This window comes from Cygnus olor, chromosome 7, assembly GCF_009769625.2.
Source record: "Cygnus olor isolate bCygOlo1 chromosome 7, bCygOlo1.pri.v2, whole genome shotgun sequence".
NCBI classification, from domain to species: Eukaryota; Metazoa; Chordata; class Aves; order Anseriformes; family Anatidae; genus Cygnus; species Cygnus olor.
The window spans coordinates 15,936,055-15,961,646 of NC_049175.1; the positions used below are offsets into that span (position 1 = coordinate 15,936,055).

At 41.2% G+C, this 25,592-nt stretch overlaps 1 protein-coding gene across 4 annotated transcripts in view; it reads right to left on the reverse strand.

The window, feature by feature from the left end:
* PRKG1 (protein kinase cGMP-dependent 1) overlaps positions 1-25,592 on the reverse strand; it is a 466,091-nt gene that overhangs the window by 389,908 nt on the left and 50,591 nt on the right. For 3 of the 4 annotated variants that reach the window (XM_040562953.1, XM_040562952.1, XM_040562954.1), the window contains exon 2: positions 19,110-19,276. In XM_040562953.1, the coding sequence (XP_040418887.1) occupies positions 19,110-19,276 (167 nt within the window). Of the gene's footprint in view, positions 1-19,109; positions 19,277-22,228; positions 22,233-25,592 lie in introns of all 4 variants that reach the window. The other variant, XM_040562956.1, reaches the window with a different exon arrangement.

Consider the following 25,592-nt stretch of genomic DNA (forward strand, 5'->3'; position numbering starts at 1 on the left):
TCACAAAATAACCTATTTGATCAGCTAAAAGAACAAAAAGTTAAATTCTACATTCAATACTTTGGTTGCTGTATGAGAAAAGTCCTTTACAAGGTCATACTGAAAGTTTCCATCACACCAGTACAGTTGGAGTCCAACATGACATCAAGAAAAATCATGCCGTAAGGACTGCATGGCAAACTTACGGGTAACTATTGTCAGGGAATCATGCAGGAAAGCCAAGAAAAAGGAAAAAAGATAGGGATATCCTCAAAGACGGAGGCTAGATAGCAAAGTAAAAAGTGTTGATACTGCTCCAACATAACAAACATGGCTGAATTGAAGTGATCTGGAGTCGGGCTTTTTTTTTATGATGAAAAGATGGATGAATTGCAAGGAAACTCCAAACTGCACTGATCTGACCGCACAGAAAAGCAGCACAGCATTACTATCCATACAGCAATGCCTCTCCATTCTGACGAAAGCGAGGGGCTTCGGGACAGCAGGTTGGCGCATTTCACAAGTACTGTGCAAGTCAAATGAAAATCCTCATGCACATGTGTGGCCTTCATAATGACTCCATTATGAAGGACTGTCATCTGGACAGTCCCTCCAGCTAAACTTCTCAGAGTATGTCTGTTTCCTGGGGATGGTGTGTAAGACAATATGTGAGTACTTCTCGTTCAGAACATGGCCCTTAAATTTGAAAAGACAAAGTTTCAATCCCAACCAAATTCCATACTACTGATTTATTTTTTGGAAAAAAGAATGCCATGAACAATTTCTGTCCAATAGCATAGTACAAGTTTTATTTTATGTAATTAAGATGGACAGAAAACTGCTTTAATATGTACCATGCATCACAGGCATTATAATAGGCACCAAACTTCAGAAGTTAGAGGTAAATTTTTTAGCTATGGATGAGCCTGTGCATCTTGTCTATTAAATGAGACACAGACACCTTTAGATTCCCCGTTTGCACTGAAGAGCATTCCTAAATCTCTTCTGATCTCCCACCATTGTGCAGCACCTACAAGGCACACTATTGCACAGCAATTCCACTGAAGTGACTGGTCCAGCAATAGCAACCACTTGCACAGGGAGTTTCTTAAGTCAAGACGCCAACATTGTCTCAGGGAGATTTGTGTTTCTAGTACCATTTTAGCTCTCAAAATACTCCTAATACTCTTCTTCCTTAGAATTTGTTCAATCATAAAGAATAAACACCTGCTGTAGGAACCGTGGTAGAATTGTCAATGGGATGATCCATGGGGTTCATCACTTCTCATGGCCAACTGCAAAGCCGGCTTGAGCAGCGTGCTCTGGGGAGAACCGACGGTTGCAGCTTGCCCCAATCCACTTTTTTCCCTCAGAGAGGTGAGGGAGCAGCGAGTGCAGTTGGTGTGCATGCTCCACAGGCACAGCGAGCTAGGGTGTACCACACTTAGCTGACACCTCCCGGGATCTCTGGTGTGCACACAGAAAGCCCAGTCATATGGCAAGGGAGCTATCACTCTAGGACCAGCCTGGTGCAAGAGGCCACTAAGTGCTCTCTTGGCTTGATGCACTGTCTGTATTTTGATGCATTTCTATACAGGGACGATCCCTCATTTCTCAGCTCTTTCCTCTTTTTGTTTTATTGCATCATTAGTCATCCACGGAGATGTGGCAACCAAGGGGCGGAAATGCTCTTGATGCAATGTGAGAACACCATCAGTAGAATTAGGTCTCCAGGCTCCATGCTAAAGGGTTTAGCCTTCTCCAATATGTACTAGAGGAAAAAGCACTTTCCTTCTCTGTTCAGATGACTTAAGGCTTTCGCAGACAAGTGCTCCTCCTGGAAGTCCTTCTCCACAGCAGAACAAGCAATGAGAAAGTTGAAGTATGTCACTTAAATGATCATGCTCTTTTGTTAACAACCCAAGAATCAAAGTTTTTACGTTCTCAACAAGGCAGTAAGTTTAAGCCTTGTTTACTCCCTACCAGTAAAGAAGAAAGGAGAAAACAGTCTTTTCATGATGGGAAGTACTGGAGAGGAGCTGGGTTGCCCACTCCTGCAGGCAGCACCAAGATACACCATGTGAAGTCAGCATCCCAATAAAGCTTTATGTAAAAGTCACCATCTTCTACACAACGGGGGAAGGGGGGGGGGGGGGGGGTGGGCGGGGGGGAGTGCAAACTCGCCTATTCACAGGCATGTGTCAGGCATTCAAAAAACAGCAATTTAATTTTGCTTGACCTGTAAGGCAGGTAAGAGTCATGGTCTTCTGGCAGGCAACACTCCCTTCACTAGGGTGAGACAACTGCCAATTAAACTACTGAAAGCAACACATGTTGGCAAGGAACAATTTTAGAAAGTCAGCTCAGTCCTCTTGTCCTCATTCTAGTCTGTTTGACTTCAGGACATGGAGAACTTCAACATCGCCAAGAAAACCAGGGCGTTTTCATAGTTCTCAGCCCTGATTGTGTGACAGAATGATGTCAGAAATCAAAGCAATCTGGAGAGAGCCAGCAGTAATATTTTAGCACGTTAGCAATCATCTGCTATCAGATTGATAACTTTTTTCCTCATTACACTCTGCTATTAAGCTTAGATATTGAGCAGTTCAGTTTGTACCTGCTCCCAGCCTGTTCTGGTCAAGTTTATTTTGTAATCATTAGGCTTAATAAGGTTGATGAAGGGGGAAATCGGGGAAAAATGTTGGTAAAACACTTCTTTCAAAAGAAATATAATAGCTATTAATCCATGCCAAGAGCAGATCACCCTTCTGGTATCCTAGAATGAATTAGCCTTCTGGCTCTGTAACATTGCCTTCTTCAGAAGGCTACACATGAAAATTTTCAAGAGCCCAGGAAGGACATCCATAGATGAGCAATGATCCCTACTCAAAAGACATCATCAGCAGTATATTCTAAATACCATGCACATAGGAAAGACAGTAAAACAAACATTAGAGAAGGAAATAATTAGGCCAAATTAGTAAAACGGCAATTTTCCACATCACATACATATTTGAAATGGAAAAGTGTTTCTCCATTTCATAAAACATCACCTATATGAAATTTGTGTGTGGAGTCTGACCGAGGTTTTCTCAAGTGCAAAGCCCCCACAACTGCCAAGCTTCTCAGCAAGCTTGCACATCTCTCCCTGGGCCTGCCCAGCAGCCAGCACACACGTTTCCCTCCCTCTACAACACTTTGAGCCTTTACTGTACCCTCCTGAGACAGGATCAGCACTGAAAAGAGCACTTAATGTGCTCTTTTCTAAGACCCTACACCATGCCAGAGCGATGCTTTCTGGTTTACTCAACTCCTTTCTCAGTTAAACCAAACATGCTACTTGCCTTTTTTTTTTTTTTTGCTGGACCAAGCAACAGCCAACTTAAATCCTGCATCAGCATCAAGCTTCCCCATTTCCATTGCCCAATGATGCCAGGCACTCTGTGTATGACACTCCTCATAGGTATAAACACCTAATTTACACAAAGGGGTGCTCAGGAAAGCAAACATCCCATTCTGCCTCAGCCTCAACACTCATGAAGTGTTGTACTGAGAAGCGTGGGCATTCCCAGATCTAGTCTTGAGAGCTCGTATCTAGTAAACATGCTCAGTTTACACATCCCAAAACTATTTTCTTAACTGCCAAATTAAGCAAAACTCAATCTGGGCTCTTACAAAAACAAAAAAGGAGGCTCTGAGGCTGCAGAAGTCAGGGCGGAGCAGAGCTTGCTCTCCGCTCGCAGCACGTAAGGGAGCAGAGAGGCCCCGCTGGCCCATGGCCGTGAAGCAAGTGGGTGACCCACGAAAAGGTAAGGTAAAACCGTATCCCGGAGCTCACTGCTATTAGCCAGAGCATATAACTCCTCCAACAGCACAGGATGTCAGGAGTCAACACTTTCAGCGTTCACATGTATTAGTTATGAATTTCAGAAGTGTCAAGTGAGCTACAGTTGTGCCTTTTTTAGCCTGCCCTGGTTTATGTAATGAAATTTTCCCTCCTGTGATCATTTTTAAATCACTACCACAGCTTTGAATAGCTGATTTTTTTTTCCTTCTTGATTTTATTTGCAGAAGTGAGGGGTTTCTGTTGAGAAAACATTAATATTAATCTACAAAGCTGCTCATTAATTGACAGCAGAACTGAAATATGCTCCATTTAACACTCCGTAACAGCAAAAATAGAAGCATGGTGACCCCACGACTGAAACCCAACTGCAAGTACCCCCCACAAGCTTATCTGAGAAGAAACTATGAAATAAGGAGGCGGCACCGGCAAACAGGCTTCATTCTTCCTCTGCCATTCAGACAAAGTAACACTTCTCCATACGCTGACATTTGTCGCTGTAGATGCTGCAGCTTCTGAGGGGGGAAGGAGGGTAATTTAGAAATAGTCGTTTGCTAATCGAGTAACAGTGTGGGTCTAATTCAATTCACTGCAGCGCACCTTGGAACAGTTCTGTTCTCAGACTGCCAGATTGAATTTGCAATTTTTTTTCCTAGACGTGACTTCATACGAGAAATGTAAATACTGCGTACTTTTTTCTTCCTCTTAAAAACCCTTTGTACTAATGAGATTGTTTTGGTGGACTTAAAATGGCACATTCAGAGTTTTCTGCTTTCTGAATAACAGTCTCCCAACCTTTATTAATAGCTTCAGGATGTTATTCTTGGGAAAGACTTCCTGCACTTCCCTATGGCATTTTGAAAATCCCAGTTACTCCACAAGGGGCCATCTAAACAGGTCAGCAAGGCGAAGTCCCCCACACAGGGATGGAAACAAGACTCTGTTCTCTACTTACTTTTCTACTCACCCTAAAGGTGCATTTCTTCAGGTTTAGGAAAATATGCAGGGTTTATGGGAGAGTCTCAAGGCTAAGGCATGTTGCATTTACTGAGGAGCACGTTTGCAAGGTCAGCAGTGAGCTCCCTCTCACTAACAGCTCTGTAAAATGATGTTATGGGGAATAACATCCTGAATAACCACAGTCCAATCTAACCAAGTCTCTGGCAGGACTGTAAGAAAAGCTAACACTGATGCTGTGACAACCATGATGCTGAAACAGAATACAGACATCTGTGGCAAACTTCTACATATGAGGATTCTTTCTGCTCCTTATGGAGCTCTTCAAAATCACTAATTTGTAATATTAGAGTGAATACTTAACTGATTTCTATTTTCAGATCAGAACAATTCTTAACTCAGATATTCCACAGTTTGACAGCTGATCTGCATAATATTGTGAATACAGCACATAACAAATCTCACGACAGTGAAATAAGCCTTCAGTACATCTCTTTTCTGCATGATGCGATACAATGCAAGATTTATGGAAAAGGCCTCCTGAATGCCAATTGTAAGTCATATGTATTGGAAAATTAAAACTATATCTTTAGGACACATCATCCTTGTCACTTCCTCAGGGCTAATAAAAGCCCAGCAAGAATTTTTAACCCATTACCTGTTCAGACATTCGTCGCCTAGGTTATTTATCTCATTGTTTAACTTAGTAAAGCCCTCTCCTTCTCTTACCGACTCAGCCTGACTAGTGTTTAAAAAATCATCTTGGAATGTCCCCACATAAATACACTGTTCTACTGTACATTTATTCCTATTAGCTTTTGCTTACTATGAGCATTTTTTTTTTATTTTTGTCCTTTGACATAAAACTTTCAAGATTGGTGGCAAACTTTCAGCTCAGAAAATGAGCAGGTATCTTGCAAGATCTAGCAAAAACCCCTCTGGTGACAAGGATGGCCGCCTGTGGAGGAAAGCAAGTCAACGGGACGACATGCCTCCTGCTACAGTGGAGGTCATGGTCCTGGTCATCCTGCTGCAAGCCACGGGGCTCTGATCCACAGACAAGGAATAGGGGCACTACGCTTTCCCCCACAGCAGGAACAGGGGCTGCTGAGGTGTACTCTGAGGCCCCGAGTTCTCCAGAATTGTGAGGGGGGGAAAAAAAAAAAAAACTCTGGGACTATGTATTTGGCTCTTTAATTCCCTGGCCTCCTTCCCAACAGGTTTACAGCAAGAAACGTCCGCCTTGCTTGTTCAAACAGTTAAATAAGACATTTATTTTGCAAAAGTAAGATGGAAAATTGAGATTACCAATAAAATTCAAAGGGCAAAGCAGCAAGAAAACCTGCTGGGACATCTCAGCCCTCTCCAGCTTTCCCAACCATCACCAAAAGCAGCTAAGGAAACAAAAATGCTTGAATTCCCCAACAGTCACGATCTGTTCAATAACAGAGCACAAGACTAGGAAATAAATTACCCTCTGAGCAGCAGTTATGAGCAAGGTTAGTCCTGCAGTGTTAAATATTTCCAACTAAGCAGGGTCTTGAAAAAGGCTTGTTTTTTCCAAGAAGGAAAACAATGTACTGCAGATAGCTGACAACTGATAACAAGCAGGAGCTGCTGAAGAAAAGCAGAAAATAAACTTCCTCTCTTTTCATTCATCATGCAGCTCTTGAGGTCCAGTTGTTCCCTCCAGATGAACATTACCAAGAACACCACCTCCCTCTCTTATCTTGTACTGACTGGGAATAAACACATTCCTTGGTGAAAAAAGATCTTCCACGGATTTAGTTCAGTCCAAATTTCAACACAGGAAACCAGTGTTTAAAGGAGATCTCTGGAAATTGTTGTCATTTTAGGGCACATTGACCACCCAGCTGTAACAAAGGTCTATGCTCGAACCTAAGAGTTTTACAGCCTCTGGGTTGCGTCTCCCCCATGGATTACTACAAACTGGAAAACCACCAGGCTTAGGGACAGAAACCAGCCCACGGTCCATAAGAATATTTTCCCAGGGATGTCTGCACCAAAATTCACAAGTTTTACACCACTTTGCAGCAGCAAAGTTAGCAGAGTTTTGCCACAGGCTGTTATTTCCCACTGAAGCTCTTTTATCAGTATTAGAATTTGGCTTTATTTCTCCAATGACAGCAACTGCCACAAGAGGACCTGGGCAAGAACACAACGTTTTGAGCTCAAAACCCTGCAAAGGTTCATTTACATAAGGTTTCACCCAGCTGTGCACAAAGTCCTCTCAGAAGCTCCTATCCCTCTCCATCCTCCCAAGGACAATGACAGAACCAGAAAGGAGGCAAAGGCTGGTAAAGAGCAAGAAGCAGCACAACGTATGATTAGCTTGAAGAAACCTGTAACGCTATACATCATTAGCAGAAAAGAACTTCAAGTTTCCTCCTACTTCAAGATAAGAGTTTGTATCAATTCAGCGGTGATAAACAGTCCCTTGTGAATCTCTACAGGAAGGATGTGGCTGCATAACTACAACAGGATTATTGCTTTTCAAGATCTGCATCATCTCAAACCTCAGTTTCTGCTTTTATTTTTAATATGAGAAAGCCTACCCAGTGTTATTTCATGTTCTAGTTGCTTCACGAAATAGCTGTTTTCAGTCAGAACTGAGAGGTTATAAAAATATTCAGCAAAAGGATAGCAAAATATCTTGTTTTTATTAGTTTTTCAATCTTAAATTCCTACGTATTCAGATTGCATTTAATTATCATCTCCGCCTAGATGTGCTATGAATAGCAGCTGCTGGGATACATTGTAATTTCCATTATTTTAGAATACACTGCAAACATAAATCTTTTAGATACAGAGACATCAGATCAGTTTCCCATGAACAAAATCCTCCATTTTTGGCAAGACTCATCTGCAAGTGCTACACAGAAGTTTGAGACCAGGACCAATGTATTAAACAGAAAGAAAAATAAGAAAACTTTGCTGAAGGACATCAAAATCTCCCCACTTCCCTGACCTTATTCCCATTCATTCCACTCTTTCTCTGATTTTGCTATCTCAAACTTCTGGTCTGCAGACAGACTTGGCCAAACAGAGCCATGGGAGATGTTCCCACTGCGAAGAGGAGGGAGATGAAGTCTCACCTGTGTTTCCCCTGTGTGTTCAACCAGGGCAAAGCACTCAAGGAGCACGTATGTATTTTGAAATCTTGCCTCTGTGATTCAGGACCGCTGTTGGGTTTCCCCATTTCACCCACTGCTGCGTGGGACAGCTACGACCAAGCTACCACTCGAATCGCACCCAGAACCCGCATGGTGCAGGTCTCACCCACCAGGACGGTGCAAGCACCTTCATCCGCTCCATCTCGACTGATCCGTAACAGCACGCTGTCTCACTCAACTATGAGAGACACTGGATTTCTACAGACCAGAAGCCTGCTTCTTTCCCCATTGTCCTGTTTTTATTCCCTCATTTTCCACTTCAGATTACTTTAAAAAATATTAATAATCTTACAAGTAGAGATGACCTGACTTTCCAGTTTAAGCAAGAAGCAGGAAGCCTCTCTCTCCTTCCCCAGACTGTTTATTTTGAGCTTTCTGTGTAGAAGCTAGAGCATTAGGAAAGGGCACAGGGCTCTAACAGTTCTTGTTTTTTGTAGATCAGCTTTCAAAGTAAACAAGCAATCCAAAACAAATCAAGCCTAAATCAAGCCTAACAAAAGAGAACATTTTGCCTCTAATGTTCCTTTAATAATAGTTTGGATTGCTAACACCGGAGCCTTTCTATCTGCATACATAGTCTAAATTATATAGCCATAGATTTTAATGGGCAGAAACAAAGGTCAAAATCCAGGCACTTTCATGTATACTATTATGATGAAAAGTCCTTTTATTTTACATTGCAGTTGTGGGAGTTTCAGTAAAAGGGAATCATGGAACAGTGGGGGAGACAAAGACATTTGTGCCTCCCTTTTCAGCTGCTATTAATAAAATGAATGAGACTTTATCTAACCAATTTATTTGGTAAATAAAACCCTCCTTCAGGACAAAAGCAGTCTTTGCATAACTGCTGAGAAATAGAAAAATAAATAACTCATCAACAACTATGATCTTCTGTGAGGAGAATATACATTCAATTATGTTTCCTCTACACCGAGAACCCTTTTTTAAGAGGTTACACCTATGCATTTTCTTCCCTGAAATGGGGAAAATGAATGTTTAACTGCCCGCAGACAAACCAGGCTGTTTGAATGCATTTACAGAACAATATATCTATTTGATAAACTCCAAATACTCCTCCCTAGAAATGAAGACTGCAGCTTCTGCTGAATTTGCTCCAGCCTTGTTCAATAATACACTGCAAAGAGACTGAGAACAAGAGTCATAAATGCGAATATGAGCAGATCCCAAAGAAAGCTGGACTTTGATTTTCAAAATGAAAATATTTTCAGGTCATCTTGACACTAAAATTATTAAAGCATTGCTTAAGAACCTGCCAGGCAGTTCTCTCCGCTGAATATAACGGGGAAGCTCACACCAACAGCATGACTTGAATGAGGACAGAGATCTGAGACTCAGCTGTTCAGGTGTTTGACAGCATTCACACAAAGACTTTAATTACTGTACAGTTCCCCCTTTTCCACTGACCAGAATTTTGCAATACCTTGAGAAACCTGAAGTGGTTTTACTATTATCACATAGATAGCTACAAAGGAAGCATTTGATAGGTCTGAAGTCATTAGCTCCCAGCTTTGATCGCATTTTCTCCTCCCGTGGTACCAAATACTGGCTTAAACAAACCACAGGTTAGGTTTTGATGACTGAAAAGGAATTATTTAATCAAATAATACCCTTAGAATTTAAGTGCAACATTGTGCAATCACTCAACATAAATTATATAGGGTTTAGGGTTTTGTTTGTTTGTTTGCTCTTTATAAAGAGGTCAGTACATAACCTGTAGCTCACCTGTGTTGATTTATTTGCTCACCTCATGAAGCACCTTAGTTGAGCAGTGCAGCAGGCTGCAGGACGGTGGTCACAGACAGCACTGCGTTACTCCTGCCTAAACTGTATTTCTGTTTTGCAAGCTCGTATGCTAATACCTGTGAGATTTATTCAGACCTTCTTTCCTAAATCCTGGCTCAGGTGACAATGAGTGTTCCCACTGCCCTAATAAAACATTATAATATTTCCTTCTATAAACCCTGGTTTGCTTCGATTCAGCAAGTCTATTAGTTTCATATGAGTTCCTAAAAAAAATATATATATATATATATATATATGTATATATATATATACACACACAAATATACATACACACATACCAATTTGCTGTTTTGTTGGAGTTCTCTTCTGGAGAAAGGGTAAATGAGAGCATCTCCAGTGACCCACTGGAGCAATATTCCAGTACTATGTTTATAGACCCCTATCGTTCTTACTGTGCAGTCGTTTAAGTGCAAAGAGTTAGATCTGTAGCTTTAAACATAATTACTTTATACTCAACAAATATCAAACTACATCTAATCACGAACACAATCACTGCCTATAAAACACTGCCACTGTGACAATCACAATTTCATATCCTAGTTGATCTCATGAACATTTCATGATATAAGTGCAAGAAATATTTACTTCTCCCTGTCTGAGTAAATAGCTACATTTAGGTAAGTTAATTATTAAGACACTGTAGAATTAAAGTGACGAGATGATAAAGCTGGAACACTTGCATTTATATTGTACTACATATGAAAACAACAGAGCACAAACACCCCATTTCTCTCAGAGACAGGCAATACAGAAGGCTCTCAAACACCACACAGTAAACGAACACAGCAGCTCAACATTCATATATCCTATCCCAGAAGACTGCTAGAAACAAGTTTTAAGTTGAAAAAATAGAGGAACAAGCATCCATAATGGTGCTCATGTAGGCTGGGCCTCAAGAGTGCAAAACCAAGCCATCTCAATGCAACAGCCACACAAAGTGCACACTTTGCCTACTTATGGCAAAAGACTCGGTAAGAAATCCTCCTTGTGGATTTTTTAACCAGTAAATAATCACAGTTTTTACTTCAGGGGGTGGAGGGGAAGGAAAAAAACTAATCAAATTTTATCCTGAATTGTAGTAACTCCAAATGGAAGCAGTTGGAACAATGCTCAATTTCTGAAAGCAATAGTTTGAGAAATCCTGGAAAATTAACAAACAGGTTTCTGTTCCACCTTCACACTGACAGACACTTATAATTCACAGGAACCTATGAAGACACGTGAAGCCCCCTGTGAAGTGCTGAGCCAGATTTAGCTGGAGTTGCAGACTGCTGCAGCTAACATGCAGGCACTTCTCTATTTGATGTATACCTTATGGAGACTTCTCGAGTGCTCCACGTTTTCACACCGCATCCACAAAAAGCATGCGAAGTCACATGGCAACCTTCTTATTGTTCTTAAGCTGCCAGTTCCTAAATACTCTCCTGGGGTATTAACACCACTGAAGAGATGACAGCGAAATGCTCTGAGTACTCCCAAGCAGATCAGGACACAGCTGATACTAGCACGCACATCGAGCTGTCTTTTGGGACCACACGCCCCAGACAGGGGCACGATGGTATTGTGATGGCAAGTGACACAAGTACAGTTACTGGAGAGTGCCAAAAACAGCAAAATCGTTCTGTTGAGCAGGGCTCAACGTAACGTTACCAAGTTTTTTGCAAGTACTCAGGCAGGCCACAAAACAGTCTCAAAAGCATCAAATGACTGCTAGAAAAAAACCTCACCATCAAAAGAGGTGGGATAAGCTCCATGGAAATCCTCAAGTGAAATACCCACCAAAAGGTGAGTATGTAATGAAAGCAAAGCAACCAGAAGCATTTTAGGATCTCACTCTTCACTCCTATGTCCTACAGACTCTTCTCCAAGACTCTGAGTTACAGGAGATGCAGCACCAGATGTGAACACACATAATGAATGACAGCAAATTTGAGGAACACAGCTGGCAACCTCCCTTGCTCCTTGGTCCCATATGTAAATTCCTATTGCTGGGAGCTCTACAAATAATTTCTTAGCATTATCTACATTGCCCAAGGGATGGTCTTCAAGTCTTATAGACATGCTGGCACCACGAAAGGCCAGTTTCCAACTGGAAGCTACTGAGATGTCTTACACAGCTACAATGACACATGGTATTTCTGCCTCCAACAAGTCTTAACGAAGCTTGCTCTGCAATAGGCTAACCTCAAGAGCAAAGGCATCAGTCCTAGAGAACCTCTTAAGCTCAGTAAGCCTTACGAAAAGGTCCTGCCCTGATATCTAGTGGTCTCAGCGCTGGACATGGGGATGTAGACAGGAATGAGTAACGACGGAAAGAAAATTTCCCAGAGGAGACAGCCACAAAACCACTTACTTCCATGAAAAAACAAAGACATGAATGGGAAACCCATGAAGGCTGCAGGACTCCAGTAAGGAACAGTATCTCAGACTGCAGGAAAAACATGCGCAACTCCAGCATGATGAAAAAAAGAAAAAAGAAAAAAAAGCAGAAGACATTAAACAGATGAGTGAAGAAGAAACTAATGCCACAGTACATTTTTACAAAACCAGTGGGAAGTACGGTGAAAGGTAGCTTCTTCAGAGGCTACTGATTTGTTGGCATGCTGTGCAGAAAATCCCACTTTGCCACAAATGTCTAACTGACTCCTTCCTACGCAGAGGCCCTTATGGACACTGAATAAATGCTCTCCAGTCTCAAGAGCCACGTAACATCTGTGCTTTGAGATGCTATTTTTTATGTTTGCTTGGGCAGATCCAACCCTCTCAAAAAGAGGTTTAGAGACTCAGGTAGAGCACAAAACACTCACACTGAAAGGCAGCGTAACTTTTTAAAGTAGAACTGCCTCGATTGTGTTAGGAAAACCCCCGATTACAGTGGATGCACCCATTATCACCTTCCCAAGCATCTTCAGGACATGCTGAAAGGTGGCAACATAGATTGGAATACCCAGCTACGTTACCAGGAGTACATCTGGAAAAAGCACTGAAAACTGTCTGGGTCCTCCAACAAAAAAGCTGCCACTTCATGGTTCCACAAATGATATGAAGGGCCACCAACCCTGAGAAAGTCTGTCTAGTGAGGACACTGTTCGGGCGCACACGGCAGCCAGGCAGGTCACCACCTGCGTGGACTCAGCTCGGCCTCTCCGCGCATCACTGCGGCGTGCAGCACTGGTGCGAGATGCCCCAGCAGACACAGAGCTCTGCCCATGCAGAGCTCTGCCAAAAAAAAAATTGGGAGCAAAGGCATTTAGTCCACTTCAATCCAGCATGGGCCTCTGTTCTCCATCTCTCTCTGGTTTAGAAGAAACAGCCCTACCAAATGCTTTCTGAGAAGAGAAGGAACTGACTCAGAAGACTCTAGGGCTAGAAGAGCAATTATGTCCTATTAAATCAGATTCTTATTGAGACTAGTCCAAAAGAGACAACAAAGGGGTCAGAGAGAGGTGACACAAAGACAGACTGAATGCAGTATTTGTGCACGATCGCATTTAGTAGCCAAGAGTCTGCAGTGATCACTCTCCCATTAAAAACAAACAAACAAAAAAAAAAACGTAACTGCATAATTGCCAAAAGCAAATAGGAGAGAAGGGTGATATACTCCATCCAGCACACCTTCAGAAATGAGACCAAGGATAAGCACGCTGACCAACAGATTAATGTTAAGCCTTATGGTACCACAAAACTTGGGCAAAAGCTGTGATAACCCGCAGGCAGCAGCAAGTTGATGTCTTGAGGAAGACAGATAGTATCTACATGCCTTCTCTGGTTTTTGATTCAGCAACAAAAATCCCAACAGACTGAGGAGTTGCTTTGAGATCCCAAGAATCTCATCTGAGACCAGACAGCTCTGCTGCCTCTGATGGCAGATCTAGGGCCTCTTGCATTTCTCTCTGTAGTTCAAATGGCTGCAGAGACTGTATTTATCTTCCTCTGTGTTCCCTGAGCTTGACTTGCTTGCAAATCCTGCACTTTCTAGGAACGCGCTCCTTCCCACGATGTCGCCAGCTCCCCAAACCCCACGTCCCCATGGGAAAGCACAATTAGATGTTTCATTGCTTTGGAGAAGCTATGAAGAAAAAAGCGCGAAACCAAGTCTCCCGAAGGAGAATCTCCTTGACTGAAGATTAAAGTAAAATGAAATTTAGTGGGTTTTCCTCTCAAATGTCTCTCTAAAAGATGGGCTGGGGAAAGCATAGGCTGCTTCCCATCATGATCTCTCAGAAAACTGCTTCTTCCGTTCTCATCCCCACAGCATCAGGAGCCCAATGGGTGTTGGTAGGGTTGCAACCTCAGTACCAACTTGCAGGACAAGCAGTCAGGGAGGATGTTACAGCCCCCACTGCCGATACAAAACGATAAGCCACAAAATAGTTCATTCAAGTATTTTAAATCCCCTCCACACAACTCACTCTGTTACTTCTTCCAACATTTCATAGGAATAGCAACAAGCATGAAAGAAGGGCTCTGTAAACCTATTAATATAGTTTTAAAAAAATCAGAACAAAAAATTAGAACTGTTTATAGTGGCATGACTGTTATCCACATGAGAGCCTAAAACTTCTACATTGTCACCTGATTCATCTACAGCTCTGCCAATATATTTTCCTTTCATAATGCAGCCATCAAACATGACATCCTGCAGTTGACAGGTTCAGACAGAGAGGGAGCACAAGAGGAAACATTTGGTTTCAGATGTGGGATATCACATTTATCCTCATTAGTGTGAGGTAACACCCACACATAACTCAAGGCTGTCAACACGGTACAGATCTGGATGCATCTCTCAGAAAGAGACCTTTCCAGGTTTTCACATTTTTAAGTGCTTTCAGAAAGTTTTAGAAATGTAATGCCCAAAAAAGGCTTTAAGACAACCAATCCAAACCTGCAAAACGAGAGCCTTTTCCCCTTAAAGAAAACTGGAGACAATGGCCTAATCCTAGAGACAGAATATGACTGACCAACAGAGATAAAATTGAGGTTTCTTTCAGAGCAAAAAAAATAATAATAAGACAAAAGTCTGTTCAACGTCTGCTCATATTAGTATGCATGAGCAGCATACTTACTAACAAGAAAGGCAGTATTTTTGGTTAGCTTGTTTTATTGTCAAAATTGCTTTACTTGCAGTCAGAGTGCCAGCAGACTAGTTCAGATGCATAAGCCACAGCATCACTCATCCCTCTCTTCAATACCAGCTTCAAACATCCTGAAGGCATGCTTCTGCTGTAGGTGGTCAGAGCACGCATGCTAATTTTTTTCCATCAGTTTCCGTCCACAATAAATACTTATATCACAATTAATTTTCACCTTCAAAGCACAGTTATAAGAGAAGTTTTTGGTTGTTGCATGAGAAGCAGTGATCCTCGGGCTTTCATGCTCAGGACACCATGTGGCACTGTGCAGCAGGGTTGTCCTAGAGAGTGACCCAGGAGGGCTCTCCAACAAGCACAGCTCTTGCTTGGTAGCTCCTAACAGCTGTACTTCATGAAAGCCCATGAAAAAGTCCACCAGAAAACCAGGTAATCTTCCACTTAAATCCTGCCTGTATTTCAATGACTTTTTTTAACAACAACAACAAACAAAAGCCTTTACAAAAAACTTTTCTGAATCAAGAAACACAGAGCCAGTCCAAAAGGCCAGACACGTGGCCAGAAGAGGGAAGTCTACTAGACCTACTTTTACAGACGTGACTGAGAATATTACTAGTCTCATCCTCTCAACGTGGTAGCTAACTGCACATCTAGCTTAGCCGTGCCCAACTGAAGAGCTATTCTATACAAACACCCTGTAAAGCCAGCTCCTGATCAGTGCACATTTAGGCTTGAGGGCGTTTAGATTAAGAGCTCCTTAATCTAGTGGATGTTTCCCTCCTGTTGGGCCTGAAGAACAAAAGGTGATCCAGCTGAAGCACGGTACACACGAGAGCCATACTCCTACCTCTCACACTGGACAACAGCATGCTGGAGATGGCGAGAACATTTTCCCTTTCAACCTTATGCTGCTTTCCCTCTGATAGTATTTCACATCAGTAACCTCTGTCAAACTTCACTGTATTGGCCCACTCGTCATTTGTAGGGTCTGATCAGTTCATACCAGTGCTGCTCTGGCTCCTGATGATAAAAAGAAACACCAGGAGGGCAGGACACCAGATGCAAGGTAAAAATAATAGGACAAAGAACACAAGGAGTCAAACCTGTTAGCACGGGTACTGCTGGGCAAATGCATGAATGAAAGCGACTGTGCGTGCAAACCTAGTATCGGGCAGCAGCGAATTACCTTTCTGATAGAACCAAAGAGAACATGGGAAAGCAGAGTCAAGACTTCTCCTGACACTTCGCTGAGGTACAGTGCTACAGCCATTTCCACCCAAAAAAAATAGCAAGTCTGGACTTACTTTCAGAAATCGTAATCAAGCCACAGTAAAGAAAGAAGAGTTTGGGTTTTAACACTCATCATTATTCAGCCTTTTAAGATTCCCTGAGCTCAGCAAGTGTCACGGAGGTAAGTATTCTAACATCCAGGTTAAAGAACCAAAACACTCAAGGATCATAATCATAAAGGTCTCACCAAGACTAGAAGAATCTTCAGGTCTAATAAGCCTTATAAGGATAAGCAGAAACTTAAAATGGAGACTATGGCTGCTTTACAGTGATAAAAGAGAATGCAGAAAGTAACAGTGAAAGTGATGGATGTTTTCAAATCCGTCTTACTTAAATTATGATTTACAATTAGTCTAAGAAAACATCACCAACGTATCTCAGACTTCTGGTAAGAGGCTCTATCTAAATGTTAAATCATAAATTAGAATCTTGCCTGATAGTACTGGTTATCAAATTATCTTCATGAGTAATTTTTATTCATATTCATCACACTTATAAGCCCAAGCAAGGAAGGAAAGAGGAATACATGGAAGAAACATTTGCAGTGTTTATACAATTTTTGAGAAAATAAAATGTCTCACTAATATTCATAAAGACAGGTTTTTCCTGCAGAACTCTATAAAGAATAAAATTGTAGTTGGTTGTAGTTTTTCGTTTGTTTAATAATTGAAGAGATAGAGTGATAAGCCAAAATGAGCAAATGAGCCTGCTGTCATAACCATAATCCAGCCCATTTGACAACATCATCTCCCATTTCCATTACTTCATCATCACTCATTGCATTACGTCTAACCGAAGACTATAAACTCTTCATAATTTTGTTTGTAAAGCATTATGCATATTTACATAGCTATCTAAATAATCTTAAATTAAATTACAAGACTGAACAAATACTGGGGGAGAGCCAAGTCATGCCCTCATACACAGAGAGCTGCCTGAAGAGCAAGGGTAAGCTAAAGAGCCCAAATGACACGATGTTGTCTTCCACATACAGTTGTTTTAGAAGACAAGAATCAAGGGACAGAGTTTGAAGCAACAGTTAGAAACATTTCTTAAATTCAGGGAAGTCACAGTAATAGCACACCATCAGATACATCAAATAAAGGTCATCTGAGTACCCTATGTTCAACACTCCAAGCCATGGTGGGAAGAGGTCTGCTCACAAAGCCCCAAAAATCCTCTGCAAAGGATGCAAGGACACTCAGCTGAAGATGAGTATGCGCTCATTGCAAAGGCGCTCTGTTGTTATAGGGCTTATCCAAGGGACAACGCCGAACATAACATCCAAAAGCAGTCACGCAGCAGAAACACTACAAGCATGCCTCTGACGTGATGGCATTTTGGCAAACAAACGCAGAACTGTCTGATAAGAAACTCTGCACTACAAAAACACTTTACCATAGAAAAAAATAATAATATTCAGGTATTGTTTTAAAGCAGTATGTTCTCAGTGGTAGGACAGATCCTGCACCTCATCAAAATAGTTTCTGTATTTAAATGGAGTAGGACCGAAAAACCTACATCTTTCCACATAATGCTAGGGTGGGAACATATTGTTTGCTTTGGCATCTCCCACTAACTACTTCCTAATGCAAAATACCATTTGAGTGTGCAGAATATATAAATATTAAAAGCTAATGAAATTAAAGCTGTGCCCTGAGAAACGATTTAACCTTAAAAGGGCAGAACCTAAAAGCTGTTTTCTGAAACTAGTAAAGAGCATTTGCAACTATACAACATTAAGACTTTGGCAAGAAACCATGTTTAAAGAATGGCTTACTGCCTTGAAAATATTTCTGTTTAAAAGAACAATTTAAGAAATTTATTTGCACATGTACAAATATATATAAACACGCAAGTTATACATAATCTGGAGTTTTCTCATATTCACTCAAAAGACACAGGCAAGCAGGAAACCTCTGTTCCCCTTGTGTATTATCTGGTCAAAATGCTTGCAAGTGTGTCAGACGGCTCTGGTAAGCAGCACAAAGAGATTTTGTAAGCATCTATTCATGTGTATTGTACCAAAACAAACCAACAACTTATTTGTTGTGTTAGTTGAATTAAAACAGCAATGTTTGCTTCACAACACTATCAGATACTAGAATAGGGATGCAACAGTAGATGGGCATGAGGCTCGATCAAGCTTAGTAACTCCTACAGATGAGCATAAACTTCCTGTGAAAATATACATAAAATATGCCCAATTCAGCATACAAATTTAGAGAACTTGGAAAGAATAAGACAGAATGCTAATAGCTGATATTTTGGAAAAGCAGAGTGCTGTCAACACCCATCCAGCTAAAAGATTTTCAGAAACCCGATGGCTCCCAAGAACAACAGAACACCACTGCTGCTCTCATGTGCCACCAGGAAGACAGAACCCTGCCACGACACGTACTGTGACAAATCAGACATGCTAAACTGCAGACGATACACTTATTTTGTGCACAAGGCAGAAAAATACTACTTTCTATTATGAAACACATTGCTTCTGCAGAGATTCCACATGTTTTGACACTATTTAAAAGCTCGTTCACACAATACCCTATAAGGTAGCAAGCTACTACCACATTCTACTTGTTTTACCATGATTTCCCATTTTCATAACACCATTATTTCTGTTATGTCCGTAATTTATACAGCAAAGAACTGATATTGCCTCAAAGCCAAAGAACTATGTTTAGTGGAGGCTTATTCCAACAGATCTCAGTGCTGGGTTAAGAGCTTTAACCCTCTTTCTTTATATAGGGAAGCACACAATTCTGGTATGGAATTTTCCAGGCAAAAGTAGTCCACACAATTCTTCAACAGCCATATTTAGACAACGTTTTTAACCTCTTTCTTCAAAATGATTTTTCCCATGAAATACAGCTTTCATCTGCATACGTTGCATAAAAGAAAAAGAACTGTTAGCATTTTAAACCATACCTTCCATGACATACACCAGGGAACCCACATCTCCCTCCTTGATGATGCAGCTGTCTTTGCCATACTCCACGGGATACATACAATCCACAATCTCCTGGATCTGCGACAGTTCCAAATTCTTCATGAAGTCATTGTCAAGGATTGCTTCCTTTATTAGCTCCTTGGACCTGTAGGGAAAAAAAAAAAAAAAAAGGCAAGGTTTATCCATTTGTCCACCCACTAAGCTCAATAATAGCACATGAAGTTTAGCACAACCACATCCTGCCCCAATGACCATTTCGTTGGAAAAAAAATCCAATTTTTTTTCCTTCAAAATCTGATGAAATCCATTTGCAGAGAAGTTAAAAAAGAAAAAAAAAGTTATCTTGTAACTAGTTTTGTAAATAATTTTAGATAGTTTTGAAATGAAAATAGATCCCATGCAATTGCAAGATCCCCTTTTAGCTTTGAGTTTAGCTACATCTATAACACAAAGAATAACAGAGCTACTTGAAATATCTTCCATATACAAAACTGAAAGGCTATACAAACAAGAAGTTCAAGGATTTATTACGTAGTTTATTATATTTCTATTAAATGACACAAACTGGAGAATACAAGAGTGTGATACTGCAGTGATCCCCTGAGTATTAATCAAAGACCAAAGACGATCACATTTAACAGAGGAGGCACCACTGTTACGAGAATAACATCACCAATTCATTTCTTGGAAGACTAACTGGGAAATTTAAAAGTTACATTAGCATGCCCAAAATTATACGTGCAGTTCTGACTTGGCATGCAATGGAGTTAAGAGTCCGAAGTTCTAAACTGTGACGAACTTATAAGGATACAGGTTCTTCTGAAAACACAAATTTCATCATCTAAATTTCTGTGGGAGACTGTCCAGATGGGTACGTAGTAGAACCCACGTTCTCTTCAGTCACAGAAGGGTTTGGGCCAAAGGGACCTTAACAATCACCAAATCCCAGCCCTGCCACGGGCAGGGACACCTCCCGCCAGCCCAAGCTGCTGAAGGGCCACCGTGAGCATAATGCTATGACAGGAAATGAGCAACAAAACCACTGAAGTGTTTTTCCTGATTTTCCTGAGATTCAGTCTCAACAACTACACTGTTTGCCATGCCATCGGTCACACCCAGGTGGAGCCTCCAAGCCTCCCTTCAGGCTGTAACTATTGCATTATGGCATTTCGTAAAGGCCCCTACAGCAGCTTGTGCAAATGAACAAGTGGGGATGCTAAACCTAGATCCAGACAAAACTAGAGCCCCTCAAAGCACCTACGGGTGGGCACCGGCTCCTCAGTGCTTCATTTCTGAACTGTTTGCTAATGTGGACATAGCCCAGCTGCCTGCAGAGCTTAGGCATTATGATGAGTTTTGTGGTTTTAAACTATGAGTATGATACAAGTCTTTCAAGGACAGGATCCATTAGAGGATCACAGCTTCCTGGAAAAGAACCGGACTGGGCTTTCAGAAGCCCAAACCAGTCAGTAGGCCTTGCAGCCATTCTGCCCCTGTCATGGTGCTTTTCAAGTACACCTCAAGGCTATATAGAGCACAGGTTTAATCCTTCAGCATTTAAGATGCTTTCTGTGCGTTTGACAGCTTTGGAGTTATTTCAACAAAAGGTACGACTAGGCATCAAAGGCCACCAGCACTGACCCCCTGCCACATGGGATGTGAAGCAGGCTGGCCTTCACGTACTGTCTGCAGGAAGGCACGGGCTCGGACTGCTGCAGAAACCTGACTCTCTCCAGAAATTTAGTTTAACCTCACATACTATCACTCTAATTCCTTGTGCAGGCCAATCGAAACCACAAAAAGAACAGCTATGTCTGTGCTGTTTTTGCTTTCAGCAACAAAGAAGCCGGCAATCCGTAAGGCTGACTAGATGACAGATACCCACTTTCCTCGCTCGCTCCTTCTGTGCTACGGCACAGCTACGCTTTCTGTGCTGTGCCTTGACTAAGTACTGCTCTTCTGGTCTTAGCCACCCCCACAGGGCCCCGAAACCCTTATAACAAAGGCACTAATTATTAGCATTACTCAAACAGCATGCTGAAGAAGAAAGCATAATAAAAGCTTTCACATTACTTATATCAACCAGCATTACAATTTCAGCCATTTCTTTCATTCCAAGGCTCAAAATGAGGCTTTCTGCCTGATAAAATAAAGCCAGCCTTTCAAGCAGAGTGTTTCTAAGAATGCCCATGAGAGACCGTAAGGAACTGAGGCATGGTGAGTGTCAGACCGCCCCTGTAGTTTGGGGGCCCGCAGCAAGAAAGTGATGCTTTTCTTACAGGAATCAAGCACTGCGAAGGATTTGAAAGGATCTGGGAAACTTGGTCTAAATTATAGCAAAGGAGCACCACAGAGGCTAAGAAAATCGACTACAAGTCCATTCTAGGGAGAAGCAGTGGAACATACACGAGATGAACCAGCTTGGGGATTTTGTGAGCCCAACAATATTCTGATTAAATCCTAGGGGTACATCTGAACCAACAGCTACATGGCTTCAAAAGCCTCTACCCTTCAACAGAGAAATATTGAAGAAATTAAAGTTCAGAGGCCCACCAAGTCATTCAAACGCTCTTAACAACAAAAATACACAGGCATTAGAAGGAAAAGCACACCGGCCACATTAGCAGAGGTTTCATCCCTGCCACATCTCGGCATCTTGGAATTCAGTATCTCCATAGAGCAGCCTGCATACATACTCAGTCACACGTAAGTACAACCAAAACACGTATTATTATTTAAGGATGATTAGTTAAAATGAGACTTCCAATACAGTCAACCTAGTATGGGAGAAAAACACCTCCTGACGGCCACAAGCAGTGCTTGAAGGAGCAGGCACCTCATGAACCAAACTCCAAGTTTTCCAGCGCATTCACATCAAACCAAACTACGCTTCGTAGTTTGTAAGCCGCAAACCTTTTCATCTGCAAATATTCCATCCGTCCCCACAAAAAAGCAAAGCTTAGCTTGACGTATTTGAAAATTAGTTGATACTAAGAATACATTGTCATAGCTACAATAAGATTTACTCTATTGTTCCCTGCAAGAGAATATTCGTCAGTCTAATAATTTAAAAAATTATTCATGCAATGTAGATTACCATTCTGCATATTCGCACATGCCAGGCCTTCAGCAACTTACACATTATTTTATTACACAGTTTTCTTTCAATGTAATTCACAGATGAAATTTCAGGTAAATAGATTTTTTTATTTTTGTTTTTATATGAAATGAAACTAAAAGCATATAGATTAGCTTACAGTTCACAACTGATCCATAACTAATAATTTTCTGAACCGCATCATTCCTTAATCATAACTGTTAGTATTTGAAGACTGCATCTATACAGATGTGTTAATACCCAAGACTACCTATTGGTACACAAAAAGATATTAAAAACGGTCAAAAATACACTGCTTCAAGTAAGTGGTTTAAATAAGATGCAGCAGTTTCATTACGTTTCCTTTTGAAGAGCATTTAGTCTGCATTTTCTGATTAAAACTTCTAATAGAAGGAAGCTGCAAACAAAAAAGTCCACAATATTTATAATGGAATAGACATTTTCCAAGTGACCCTGCTTTAGGAACGGGACATTTTCACGAATATTTACTTGGTGCTGAATTGAATGGCTCCTAATGTAGAGGGTCATTCAGAGCAGACAGTAGTAGCTGTCATCTTTTACGCTCCAGAGGTAGGAATCTGGCACTATGTGATTACTATTTTTATGAAAAAATAATGACCAAAAGCATCAGGGACCAGATGAACAGTTAAAAAAAAATAAAATAAAAGGGCACAATCCTCTGGGGCACATCCTTTCCCAAATGAGTTTAAGCCCACCACAGTAACTAATAAGGCAACAGTAGGAACAAGCTAATTGCATCCTAACTGCAGAAGTCATGCAAAAAGCACCTTAAGAAGTTTGCTAAAAACATACATACTATGCACCAAGTGGCCTGCCTGGTTGCGAACACCCCTCAGAAGAAAAGCACATAAAGGTGCACAATTCGCATGCTGCCAGCCCCATATGGGGACTACCCCAGCGACCTCAGCGACACACCACCAGCTCCCCCAGCAAGGCCAACTAGCACCTCGGGAGCAGCAAAATGCCTGCAAAACATGCATCCATGGTTTCTGTCCCAGCAGATGGGCTGGGACTTTATTGCAGTGGCCGTCAGATGCAGAATCCAGCCCAGCGTTTTGCTCAAAACCCTACTGCTCACCTGTCAGCTACACAAGCTAACACGAAGGCAGAAGATAAAAACTTTGCTTTGTAGCAGATGCAACAAAACAATCTGAAATGTTACACAGCCCTAGGTAAGAAGCAAAGTTAATGCTACAGTAATTTGCAGCATACACAGCAATATACCAAACCCTGTATTACAGCCCCTTGTTACTCTGTCAGTAATTTACATTTTACAAAGAGCAAAATTAAAAGTCATCTCAGTCTCTCAACACACAGCAAAAATACACATTCTCTAGGCTAGATTTGTACTTTCAAGCATGTAAAATAAATATTAGAACAAAAAGTTAAACTTTGTCCCAAAAGGTCTTATTTCAACATTGGAAAAAACTGCTCGCTGAGTTTAGGGAAAGGAAGAATTTAAGGGCAGATGGGAAGGCTACTGCAATATACACCTAGGGAAGCTTACAGAAATTCAAAGCCTTCTTTGACATGTACGGCATGGGTACAGACAGCATCAGTTTACAACAGAGTCAGGATGAACCTCAGGCTCAAATGGAGAACAGAGGAGCATCAAGAAAAACAAGAAATCAAGAGTTCAGTTAAACAACACTAACAAAGAAGATTTGGAAGCAGATTTGAATGTTACTGTGTTCATGAGTATAACAGCACAGCTATGTACCAAAACCATTTTAAACCATCAGGCTGATGCAAACAAGAAAAATGAAAAGCAGTGTAGTAGGCAAACAGGCTGGAAGATGTCTCCAAAAGAAAAAAAAAAAATACATTTTGTACTGACTTACCACTCTAGAAGAAAAAAAAAACTCTAAGAATCTTTCCTTAGCTGTTCCTCCCTCTGAACTTTAAGAGAACTTTTTGTTAGGAACTTTTATGCCAATACTGATGTGGGGGTAAAAAGGTAACTGTTTTTGTAGAGCCTCCCCCATCAAGAGTCTGCAAACTACTAAAAATGACCCAAAGCACCATATTTAGGAGAGAAACAACTATAAGCATTTGACCAGAGGCAGCTCACCTGCAGGGCTGAATGTTAAAGCAGTAGAAGTGCAGCTCCCTACAAGATGATGACTTGGTATTTACACTGATAGTGTAAAGCTTGCTCAGCACTACTAGGATCAATACTATCTTTCTTGTTCTGTTCCTTCATTGCTGTAACAACATGTGCTAAATAAACAGAACAGATGTACATCATTTATATCTAACCAACAACTAAAATATATTAAGCCTATCTGTAGGTATTTATACCCAGTATCTACTTTTGGGAACTTCCCTATCAATACCTTCCCACTGAGTTCAGCTCATTTCAATAGGTATGAAACATGGAAAACACTGACTGCCTCTCAACCAGAATATGACGAGCAACACAAGAGCCCAGGCAATTCCTACAACAATTGTCTGTTTAAAATCCACACCGTGAAATGTTTGAAAGTGTTTACTTCTACAAAATGTGGCTATGGAAAAAAAACACTTCTTTCCAAAAAGAAAAAACACAGCCAAGCATTAGGCCTGCTCCAGCTTTCCAGAAGCTATTCAGTGGGATACAAATACAGTGCAAAAAGTGTTCAACAAAATTCTTAGGAATTTTTCTTTTGCTTATGCCTGGACATACCTCCATTTCATACAGGGGGATCCATTCTAACTGACACAAGAAGCAAAGACTGCAAACTTCTCACTGATTTGGGAAAGCTCTTTGCTCAAAGCCCACATTCACAATGCATTTATTTAACCGATTCTAAGCCCTTGTGTATGTAAGAAAAGCACATACGATCATGCACTGCCCTGGAAGAAGACCTCAATATCCTTCTCTTTAAGCACCAACAGAAGACAACCTCTGACAGAAGGATGTATGGTTAATCCCCAAGGACAGCAACTTCAGAACAGCCAAGTTAAGTCATTTGCATGAGATGTTTTAAAAATTATCTTCAGAGATGCTCCTTTCAGCACAAAAAAGCCCACACCTTCCAAAAAACAGTAATGTACAGACACAAAAGCCCTGCCATAAAACTGCTGCTGCTTGCTATACAATCATTCAATCCACCAAGCGGCCTGTATATCCTGCACAGCCATGTACTTATCTGGAATCTTTATTGCCTTGCTTCTGGTTATGAATACAGTTGCATGGCCAGTTATACAAACGGAGGTCTAAAAATAACAGCCTAAAAATCATAAAGGCTTCAGTGATAACAAAATGACTGTCAACAAAGACAGCAATTAAAATCTCTTCCTTCCACTGTTATTTATTGTAGGTATCTCCTCGGTTCCTGCC